The 12,809-nt window shown below is 30.7% G+C and overlaps 2 protein-coding genes across 6 annotated transcripts in view; one reads left to right on the forward strand and one right to left on the reverse strand.

Moving 5' to 3' along the window:
* The window catches only part of LOC143196094 (uncharacterized), a 127,675-nt gene that overhangs the window by 63,731 nt on the left and 51,135 nt on the right, over positions 1-12,809 (forward strand). The window lies entirely within an intron of this gene.
* Positions 3,676-12,809, reverse strand: part of LOC143196092 (mothers against decapentaplegic homolog 4) — a 30,144-nt gene continuing 21,010 nt past the window's right edge. The window contains exons 4-6 of the mRNA XM_076403679.1: positions 11,991-12,205; positions 7,547-7,711; positions 3,676-5,815 (exon numbers count right to left, since the gene is read on the reverse strand). Of these exons, the coding sequence (XP_076259794.1) occupies positions 5,633-5,815; positions 7,547-7,711; positions 11,991-12,205 (563 nt within the window). The 3' untranslated portion in view covers positions 3,676-5,632. The remainder of the gene's footprint in view (positions 5,816-7,546; positions 7,712-11,990; positions 12,206-12,809) is intronic.

The raw sequence follows: 12,809 nt of genomic DNA on the forward strand, positions 1-12,809 counted from the left end.
TCATTATCATAGGCGTTAAATGGTATCTTGTATGTAAAGGTGTGAAAGTAGTTATTATCTTTATTTCCTATTAATAAAATTAACTTTATTTACTCTTTAGTACTACAATAAGAAATTAATTAAATGGTTTTTAAAGCAAATTCTCCAATACCTCCGGATGGACTATGAACAACAAACTAACTTCAGATTCGAACTTAATGGCAACCACTTAATGGCGTTTGCATCGTCCGCTCGACGGTATCTATGATAGAACATTAGGACTTGGAGGTTTGTGTAATACAAAGCTCTATTGTAGTTAGTTCATTTAATTTTAACTAACATAATAGAACGATCCTGGTTTGGATGTGAATATTTACCGGTCAGATACAGTCGTATATATAGTTATAAAATCGTATGTATCGAGCGACAGAGAGAAATGCGTTCAATCCCAATAACAAAAAAAAATTATAAAAATATTAGGTATCAACCGGGTTTCGACTTTAAATTCAATTCGAAAAAAATTTGCGATACCCATGGGAAAACGTCATTCAGTTTATTCAATTGACGTCAGTTAATATCTGCACTAACTAGTCTCATTCTTCATTGTTATTGAGGTTAAAATCAACACTCTATCCATATGCCGATCATATCCCATCTAAATTGGTTCTAATATACGCTCGGAATCCCCGTGTGAGGGCACTTACGCATGCGCCGTACGACAGTTAGTTACGGCGGGAAAATTAAAAATGTTTAGCGGGAATTAAAAAAAATTCTTTTAATTTTACTGGCAAAATAAAAAAATAAATATATTTAAATATATTTTATTGATATATATTACAATTACATTAATTTTCCATGACCATCAAGACATTGATATAATCACAGAGATATCTCCACTACCCAAAACATGTAATCTACTGATATTATCTTCTCTCAAATATTTAAATCAAACATTAAAATAAAATAATATAACTATTAATGGTTCTGTTGTATTATTTTTTAGACTAAATTCAACTAAATTAACAACCTACCTAATTTGAGGTACATTTTATTAAATATCACAATTGCAGTTCGATATATACAGTCAATTTTGTGAACTAAGGACCAAAATTAGAGGTTACTACTCCAGCAGCAAAAAGGAACCTTATTCAGTATCTGCGTTAATGTTCTTCTAGAAGGCGAGCAGAATATCTTCGATAACAATTTATATCCTCTGCCACTGCATTTCAATAAGGATAAAGCCATTAGTTTTTCATCCAACCTGAAAAGAAGCTGATGGGACAGGTTGAGTTATCTGTAAATTAACATATAACTTTCAAGTTAGAACCCCCATTCTCTAATAATAAACATAAGATTCTTATTCTATATATCTATCAGCCTCAAAAAACTTACGTGATTGTAATATTGCCATTGGGGACATATTTTCCTTGTCTTGTAGTAAAGGTAAAGAATCTCAACAAATATTGCTTAATTATTTCAATGCAATAAATCATTACTATTGACCAAAATACTTACTATTTAAATTACTAGTAGGAATTACATCTTGTTTCCGCCATGGCTTTCCACATTTTGGTTTATAGTCTTCATCTTTAAAATGATTACAAACTTTCCTGGACCTACATAGGAGATCATAAGAGATTCCCTTAAGGTTTTCTTTTTATTACACTAATAAATTAAAATTCACAGAATAATATGAAGTAATTGTCAAATATATATAAAAACACATATCTAAAAACTTCACGTAAATAAACAACACAAACTATATCACCTAAAAATGGCCGTTAACTGCTTAGATTAGAATTATTAATACCGAGGCCGAACGAGAGGGAAACACACATATAGCTGTTGCATTTTTCATTTACATTTGGCCGCGTAACGGGGATTCCGAAAAGCTTAAACGTGGGACCCGATTTTTCCATATAACTTTCACTTCTAAATTTCTTTATTATATGTTTATAATTGAGATATGAGGAAGCAGCATCACCATAAATTTCTCAAAATATTCGATTACTTTCGAAACAGATTTCGAAATTCAATTTTGAGTATTCTATTAGCGTTTATGTACACTAAATAATTCAATAACACTAAATGAAACACTGTTATTTTAGACAGTGAAATGTCAAAAACATGTAATTTAACAATTGGGTTAGGTTCTTTAACAGTTTTTACATTAATCCTTCGCATTTTCACCAATAGGCATCGCTAATCAAAGTGCATATAAACTAATAATACAAAATTGTCTGATTTAAAGGTGCTGGTGATATCATATCATCAAAAATACATTTCCCTTGTTTTCGAGTTTTGAACCTACCCGTGCTTATCTAGTCAGAAGAAGTTTGTTGTTTAGACCCATAATATTAGTGAGTAAAAAAGCTATTATATATTAAGATAATATTACTATTATTATTTATGGAACTTTATAATTATAGGAAATGTACATCTGGCGCCCTCTTTCACAAGTCCCCACGAACTATAAACAGTTAATCATTACGTATTTAGGTACCTGTTCTTATAAAGACGGGCAGAGGGCGCCACAGGCTTCTAGTAAAGCAGATTTCTAGGTATGCATCGGTCCTTTTAATTCGATCTTCCCATTACGGGTATACGAAATATCGACTCCTTGATGACGTGTTTATAGATATACAATCAATATACATTAAATCAGCAATGGAAATAGTGAAAATATGTATGTCATATAAAAATAGTAGATTTTCAGTTGTTTTTTGTTGTTTCATTTATACTTTTTCTACAACAATTTTTTCCAAGGGAAATCCAAACTGGAAATCTGATATTTCTATAAATAATTTAATATATTTTAATAGCAGTTTCTCAAATAATTTTGATATCGCAGGTGGCAGCGAAATAGGTCTGTAAGATCCAACTTGTTCTGTCGGTTTGTCAGGTTTTTTAAGCATAATTATTCGAGCAGCCTTTAGACATTTAAGCATAATTATTCGAGCAGCCTTTAGACATTCCGAAACATGCTTCAGTCTTAAGCACACATTGAATATGTCAACTTCATGACTGCTTTTCGTGCCATCTCGTTCATTACCACACGTGATATATCGTCAATTTCAGGAACCATTTTAGGATTGCGGTTATCAGTTTCTGTGACAACTTCTATTGAAGAAATCAGATTTACAGCTACATCAAGCTGATAAACAGGATTTATATCTATCGTAGATTCTATATTCATTACCCTAATTTTAAGGGTGTAATTTATCTTATTCTTATTTCTCTCTTGATGTTTCTTTTGCAGCAGACCATATTTGTTCAATTATATTTCGGGTTTACTACTCAAGATCGTCTATACTTTAGAATATTACGTTTAAACTGATTTTCTCCTGCATTATAAGTCTAAATGTCTTCCAGTTAGTAAATTTGTTAGTAAAATTATGCTTCTTAGTTTTTTTCAGAACTGTCGCGCCTAGTGTTAACAATACTAGGGTGTAATCAGATGAAATAGTTCGCACAAGCTCTCCATTTGATGAGATGTCTTTCGAAATGTAAAAATTCACTTTATTACTGTCGACAGGCAAGTAAATGGGTTCAGACCCTGAATGATAGTTACAATTTGTAATATTAATTGTTGACAGTAATTCGTTTCCTTTTATGGGTGTTATTACTCACGAACCCCATGCTATATCTTTTACGAGTTGTCCTATACAACACAATATAAAAATGAAAAACAACAGATTTTCATTGAAAAAATGTATTTATAAAATATTGTATGGCATAAATGTTTCAATAAATATGTACACAAAATAAATCGTAATAAAAAACACAATATCTACAGGTAAAACATAATGCTAGAAATACAACAAAAAAAAAAAGCAAGAATAAAAATTCTAAAATCTTTGGATCGCAAAAAGTATAAAAGCGAATTTTATATGTTATATAATGAATTTTAAAAAAGGGTGAAAATATTTATGTATATAAATATCGACTTTCTAATACCTTCTACGCGTTTTACGAACTCTTAAAAACAAATTATTGCCAAAGTCTAAGAATAAACACGTTCGACATCGTTTCCCGTTATTTTATTAAATAATTATGAACAGTTCATCTTTAGAGCAGAATTTTTTGGTCCTAAATACACTTAAACATTATTTTAATCTAATACCACAGACGAATTTGATATCGTACGAATGTTCCGGACTATCTTACTTTAGGTTTTGCTCAATGTTTGGAAAAACCAACAAAACTTTTGAAATTCCCTTGCTCTCCTGTGTAATAAATAGACAAGGTTTTAAAATAAAGAGTAGGCCGAATCAGTACGTCAATATCAATTATTTTTTCAAAGATATGTTAAATTCTCAACAAAACTTTTCAACACAAAATTATTTTTACGTACAATTGTTATCATCATTTTGCTTTTGTCATGCATTGCGATATATATTCAATATCAAACAGTATCAAACATGAAGGTACGTTCACTGTGACACAACAGCAAGCATTTGAAAACCAGCAGTAGTACCAGTTATTTTAACATTAATGTTGATTTTGTGATCGAACGAAAATTGTCCTATACTACATTTTAATTAGTACAATATTACAGCAATATATTTATGAATGTTGTTTTCTACAAACTAGTGCAAAGTGATGAAGAAGTTCTTGATAATAACATTTCAATGCAGTGCAGAAAATTTATGTATTTTAGATCTCAAAATTGCAGAATAATTAATTGTTTAATAAAAGGCATAAAATAAAATTTCTTCGGTCACCGATTACTGAACAAAAGAAGTTCAATTTTAACTTAATTAGATTAGAAAAAAATATAATTATAACTCTCAATGAAAAGAGCTATATATATATATATATATATATATATATATATATATATATATATATATATATATATATATATATACTTCATACAAAATATAAATTATTCTTGAAACTACAATTTGTATTTGCATTTTTATTAGCAACGTCATTTTTGAGGACATTTGAGTAATATTTATCACAATGTTTGAGGTAATTCAACATCTACGCATCCACTATATTAAAATATATGTGATAACAGCGGCAACATTTAATATGTCTTGTATCCGCTTAATAACTCTTGCTTAACGTTGTCTCAATATGGACGTACCTTAAGAAAATAAACTTAACCTAAAAACAATCGAAAAAAAATATAACACTACAAGTTAAATAACAAGTTTACCAGCAGAGTTCACCGGCATGTTTCTTCAATTAATAAGAGTTATAAAAAAAGCCGCATTTTTTAAAACAAAAGTACTGAAATGTTATATCTTCTCGTTATCAACATATATAATATCGTTCGCACTTCAATGTTTGTAATATCAAACGCATCAGCAAGCTCACACATTTTGAAATATCATGTTTGGTGATATAAAAAATACATGTAGAAACGTTGAAAAATAACGTTTTGTTTATGTACGAAATGTTGCTCCGAACCATCAATTGACACAGATTTCAGTTCCCTGAGAGATGGAAGAATTTTTTTCTATATAGTATTGTGCTGGTATGTACTGAATACTTGAAGAGATTTCTTATATATTTAAAATACTGCGATGTCAAATTAACCGTTGTCGCGCTATATGGGATGGAATTGTCTGATAAAACTTTGCAGCGATCGTTTGTTATCGACCTTTGAGCATTCGATATTCTTCCTGTCGTGATCTGTCTCTTATTTTGGTCCGCGGTTACCCTCCGGCATATTGTTCAGTACTTCGTCCAGCAGTTGTAGTGCTCGGTGCAAGTGTACCTCGATCCAACACGGCGTCTCTTTGATTTTTTTACGGGGATAGTCGCGTCCCCAACCTTTCACGAAGCTGAGTCTCAAGATGCACAAACGTCTCAGGTCGTCCACCTAAAAATAAAATGCAAACGTTAGTAATGGTTAGAAAATTCAACTGTTGACGGCAATCTTCATTTGCTCTTCCACAAATTATGTAAGTTAATATTTCAATTATATATTTTTTTGGTTTTGTATAGTGTTGGAACTATCGACTGAAAACAGTCGATAGTCAGAAAACTAGCGACTGAAAATAGTAATAGTAAAATATATAGTAATAGTAAATAGCGACTGAAAAAGTCGATAGTAAAAGTAGTCAATTACTAAACAGTCGATAGTTCCCAACACTAGTTTTGTATTTGATATTAGTTATCTAAATATGCAGAGTTTTTGATTGTAGTGAAACTAAATCCTCTAAAAGTTTACTAGATACCTCTGAATCTACAAAGAAGCACTATATGGTTTGATTAGTATGTTGCAGATACAATCTAGCCTTATTCGGTTAAGAATGGGGCTGATACAGATTCTTCTGTCCAGTCCAGCTTCTCATAAATAATTACAGATCGCGAAATATATATTTTATAATTTTATGTAGCCATCTGGTTTAAGAATTCATAGGATGATTTAATATATTACTTGATGCAAAGTATTTAATGAAGTATACTCTTCTTACTCTTATAGATTCGTAAGAGTATTATTAAAATAAAATTCAAAATTACAATATGTGCATTTTATTTACCCAAATACTACCAGGCTATCTGGTATTATACCAGATACACATTTTTGTTCTAGGAAGCCGCTAAATAAGAAAGTCAAACATCCATCATCAAATGTATATTATTTGAACCTTTTTGTATTGTAGTTAGTAGTGTTGCAGCTATATAAAATTAACATTTTTGTAGTCCTGTGAAATATATTTTCATCTGTATTTTAAAATTATCATCAAAAAATATTTTAGTGGGTTTACTATTGATAGATTGATTTGATATATCTTAGCTACTATTAGACCATTGATATCAATAATAATATTCTTATAGTTCCCAAATGGTGATTGTGCTATTATTGGGCACTCTTTAAACTTATGACCAGCACTAATTAATTTTCTTGTCAAGTGTTAGGCGGATAGCATTTTTACCTAATGGTCTTCAATATTCTACCACTTTTCGCGACTACTGTTTCTCGAATATTCACTTCATTTCTATGAGAGTTCTAGTATTCTTTATAAAATTACTATTTCGGTCACAATCATACAGCACGGTCTCCATCGACCAATCGATTCTGGGAATTTTAGGTTATTAACATTGATAAACCCCAGTTTTTCGTTTATCTTGTATTTCTGTTGTTAGCACAAAACCGATTTTTTAACTGTGAAATATAAGTTATATAATCCAAATAAAAAGTAGGTTAGGAAACGTTGAGTGACGGCAATGTTTCGTGTTTGAATTAATATGACGAATTTTTTAATTTTTTACTACTCGCACTTGTAATTTAAAATCTTAATTTTTCCATATGTATATCAAGTATTATTAGTATAAATCAATATTTCTGTGTAAGAATGTCGAAAAAATATCGATACATTTTTGATTTATATTATTTTTATGACATTATATTATTTTTTTGACAAAAAAATTAATGATATTTCTTAAACTTTATAAAAAACTGATACTTGAAATGGTACTTTCTCAGTAATCAACACCTCTCTTTCTGCGAAGTTTTCTTACATTTATCATGCCTATTCCAATAATTTTCGACGTAAATGTGATCGATATTACGACGAATTTTATCTCGACGTGACGCTATACTTACTCCGATACCGGCAGCTGCCGACAGACTCATCGCTGGGGCAATGCCGCCCACTGAGTGCGGCCCTGGTATATGACCTGCCACAGCAGCCGCCTGCGCCTTTGCCGCTGCCTGAGCAGTCGCCGCCTGGACGGTCATTTGCTGGTGGCATTGGCGTAGGTCGAAAACCTTAAAAAAAAAACAAAAAAATATTTTTAGACAGGTTCAGCACCGAACTGTAGAAAACTATTCCACTGACAATAGCGTTTTTAGAAGTGAAGTTTTTTTTATAGATTCAAGAAAGGCCTGTTCAATTTAAAATATTTTTGTTTTGGTAATCAAAATGACATTGTATTTTTAAATACAAAGAATCATTTTGACCACATATTTCTACAAATTAGGAGATTAAAATTTCAGATGGTTTAAACTATAGTACAGTTTTAGATCATTTATCTTACATTTGATATTAAAGGACTTAAATTTGCGGGAAATATTACTGTTTTTTGCTTCAATTTGAGAAACAATAAAGCGACTGAAGGTTATTGGATGCTGTCTGAAGGTTATGACAACCGAGTTCCATCGACTGTAACACGTGAAAACTGATTTCCACTTTTTAAAAGTGGTGATTTTGATACCGAAGACGCAGACCTTCCTGGAATTTGAAGGCACTACTCGATGAAACCAACAATGGGGATCTCTTTTGGACTACAACTGATGCAAAAAATTGCCGGAATTTCAGCAAAAAAAACAGTGTTATTCTTCAGTAAGACAACGCTCAATCACCGGCACCATCATGATGTAAAACTGATGAAAACTTACCGGGAAACATTAAATTAGGAAGCGTTATCCCATCTGTGGTATTATTCAGACCTCGCTCCTTCTGAATAGTATTTGTTCCGATATATGAGTCGCGTCCTGCCTGGATAACGTTTCACTTCTTATGAAGATTTAAAAGTTACATCGTTCTTTGGAGATGGAAAAATAATATAGAATCAGACAATATAGGAGAGATTGACATTTTAGATGGTTTACACAGTTTTAAAATCTTCCGTCATATATTTGATGTTACGTAGAAGTCTTATTTAAAGCTGTAAATAAGAATAATTGGAAATGGTAATCATAAAGTCTAATATATGGTGTGCAGATATGGGGTCGCACGAACAAATCCAATATCAATAAAATCCAAGCATCAAAACAAAGATTTTCGCAGCATTGTTAACGCCCCATGCTGCTTGAGAAATGAGCACACCCACAATGATCTAAGAGTACCAACGAAGTATTACAGCTGCTCGACAACAGTGGATTTTCCTGATGGCTGAAGAGACAAAAACTTTGTTAGTTAAGTGACTCTGTAAGTGTAGTTAAGTGTACTTGTTTTAAACTTACGTGGAGTGTATTATTGAGAGTATATCCATCTAATGCTAAATAAATTTGGGTTTGAAATCTTACATGGACTTATTACATACTTATAACAGAACAATATTAAGGAAAAAATAGTAAATAGTGAAACCAATAGTAACATATATGCAATGTGCTTTTTAAATTAGTAAAAAAAATGACACGAAGTTGACCATTGTTCGTGACATATTCATATAATTTATGGGTATTCCTAATTACAAACCTAAAAACCAAATAACCCGCGTCAAAATTTCGTACCATTAAACTATTAATTAACAAATTATAGTAGTATTAAAGAAACTAATTCTGTTATTTTCAAAGCAATTTATAACAAATGACGTGCTGATTAAACATGGGAAATACTATTTCTCATAGGAAACAATACTGTTGAATACCCATCAACAATTTTAACAAACCCCTACCCACTTAAACATGTGAAAGAGATTTTATATATTTATAAATCTCAACTTCAGTGTTAAAAATATAAAGTGGGAACATTTCTTTTGCCTGTCAATCTATATTTACTGCTGAATTATTATAGCCAATAATTAGAATTAGCAATTAATTACATTAAAACGAACATTAGCTTTTACTCTGAATATTATAAAGACAAAACATCATAATTATGCAAAAAATTCTAGCCTATAACACTTAAATAGAATATTAGAACATTACTACTTAGTTTGTTTCTTCGACACTACAGATTTAGTTAAAAAGTTATAAAATTATTAACTAAGATTGGTTATAACTAATAACCTATTATAATTTTTAAAAATAAGTAATCTGAATTAATATATTAATCAATATGTACCACAACAATATATACGCAATGAAGTTACATTTATTTAATAACATATTTTCACTTTTCTCCTCAATTATTTTCATTCAAGCTTTAAACCACCAATTCGATTGCTGTACGTCTCTAATATCCGGGCTTGATCGAAGTTAATCTCTAACCTTGGCAATGAAATAGCGTTATTTGTGTGACCGTGTTTGAAATGGTCGACAAACGTCCAAACGTACGACATTAAGCCAAGCAAAATCCACTATAATTCAGAGATGAAAGCCCCCAATAAACGGATATAGGTACCGTTATTCGCGCGTTAACGCGAACCATAGTGATATTTCGGTGGAAATTGTGCTCCATTGCGCAACTGCGACTTTATCGACACAACAAAGGAATTCGTAATCGTTTGAAAGCATTAAATAATATTGATATTGTGTTGAAATATCGTAAACATTCTGGAATATAGAAATAATTTTCATATTAAAATATAGAATATTGTTCTATTTATAGTGAAAACTTAACGGACCTAACCAGATGAGAACATAACCTAGCATTTAATCATTGTTTATGTAACTCGTTTAATACAAGTAATGTCGAGTTGGTTTTTTTAATGTAATAATAAAAAGATATTTTAAAAGAAGAATAGAAAGTATAATGTAGTATATAATATATTGTAGTTTATACATTTATTCATTATTTCAAAGCATTAAATGATAATATTACATACATTGTAAACAGAAAGAAGTATACTAAAGATAATATAACTACTATATTCTGACCCTTCGTAGTCGTAGTTATATTTTATTATAGTAAATAACTAAACCGTCATATCTCATCATATAACTGTCATACAGACATAGATAATGAAAAACACAAGCTATCTATCGTATTTAATTAAGTTGTTTATAGATATGAGTTTGATTTTGGTTTGATGTTGTAATAATATATTCTTCAATGAAGTTATAGTTGTTGAAAAGCTAAACTTTAAGAAGAATGATAATATAGAATAGTACAACTCAGCTAGTTTGCTAAAAGATGTCACCAGAAAAATTATTTTGAAATTGTTCAATTTAAAAATATTTTTTAGATTACTTATGGATATCGAACGATATCTATAGTTCAATACTCTTCAAGCCATAACACTATATTTGAATTCTATGAAATATTATTGTTAATTTTATAATTATAAGTATTTAAAAATAGTATATTACATTGGAAGTATATTAGTAATATAATTATATTATTACCATTTTTCAATATTATTCATTTATAACAAAAACTAACCTAATCTAACACGCGTTTTTTTTTAATTGGCTCTATTCATCAATACAATCTCTATCAAGAGCCACATAATCATTCTAGCACCATTCTAACATTTCAATACCACTCTTGTAGAATGATTTAAATTTTGCTTCAAAATAGGCCTGTCACCAGTTGTCGTCCACTTAGATGACGATAGTTTTGATTCCAGAGTGGAGTGATGGATCCATGTTTAATCCATTGTCACACATCGATGCAAAAATTCCTGTTTGTTACATTTAAGCATGGCGAAACACTGCTCATTTACCAACACGTTCTTGTTTTTGGTCAACTGTGAACAAACGCGACACCCTGTTTGAACAGAGCTTTCTCATAGTCAAATGCTCATGCAATATAAAACCAACACGTTCTTTTGATATCTTTACGATGTTAGCTAACTCACCCAACTACACTTTTCGATCATTCAACACGATTTTGTGGGTTTCTTTGATGTTTTCTGATGTTGCCATCTCATTTGGATGTCCACTGCGTTCTGCATCATCGGTGTCTTTACGGCCACGTTTGAAGCCAGAAAACCAACGGTTTATTGTTGTTTCTGATGGAGTGGATTCGTTATAATACTCTTCAAGCTATTGCTTCGCTTGAAGGGTATTTTTCCATCAAGAAGCAGTGTAAAATTAAAAGACGAAATTGCTTGTGATCAATTGTTTTGAAAATAACAAAAGTAGTGTCGCTCACAGCACTATACAATAACTCACAAACTAGAATATTTCGGCTTAAAAATGCTGCGAAAGAACACTTGTTCCCAATCATTAAAAATATGATTATGAAAATATAAAAATAAATATTATTTAAACAGTTGAGAGTTATTTCCTTTCTTAAAATGATTCTGAGGGGAATTTGTGGGAAATCAAATTATTTCTCTTCGTTTTGGGAAATTTGACTTAAATTATCAAGTAGTTTAATAAGTTGACATTGACCCCTGGTTAAAACATCAGCTATAATCGTCTGAAAGAAAATTACCTTAATATCCGCATTTGGGAATATTTTATGGACAGCTTCGCCAGGTTGTCGACCGTTTTCTCTATCCAAATAGTAACTTTGGACAAATACCGAGTGATTGCTCAGACATTTCAAACACACGTCACCTTCTCCTTTCAGAGTTAGTTGAACCCCTCGTCCAATATGAAGCCGGGATTTTTCGCTTTGTTCGGTCCTGTGAACGTTGCTCAGAGCACCTGCAAATTATATCGAAATTTAATAGAAGAGTTCTGTTACAATTTACTATTAAGTTGCTTAAATATAATCTGAGCATCTTTTCACATTAAAAAGGTATTTATGGAGAAAAATTACAATATATATTGTTATTTCTATTATAATATACAACATGTTTCCATCTTTCCGACAATATAATGATACCGTGTCAAAAGAATCATCATTTTCAATCAGTTCATGCAGACGACAGTAAAATGACTCACAATGATTTCACAGCTACGCGTTGTTTACGAAAGTTGTGGTTAGGAAGTAACTTTTAGGTTAATTTTATTTTTACAAAAGTTTGTTTAGGTAATATAATTATTTAATAATAAAATGGAGAAAATTAACAGAAAATAAGGCGAAGAGCTGACGAAGTCGAATATTAAAATTATTTCTACAAGTATGTGCTACTACTGCTGTATGAATAATTATGTTATGGTTGTGTTATTTTTTGCAGGTATTACTCCATAATATGAGGGCAGAATAAACATGTTGGATCATTGTTTCCTAAAAACAAGTACACTAAAAATGAATGCTACGGTAACAGTTGGAAAACTATTAGATTTATTAAATGATCCGATTGAT

Source organism: Rhynchophorus ferrugineus, unplaced genomic scaffold, assembly GCF_030347505.1.
Source record: "Rhynchophorus ferrugineus isolate W39M unplaced genomic scaffold, kcgeb_rfMv2 rfM4, whole genome shotgun sequence".
NCBI lineage: Eukaryota > Metazoa > Arthropoda > Insecta > Coleoptera > Curculionidae > Rhynchophorus > Rhynchophorus ferrugineus.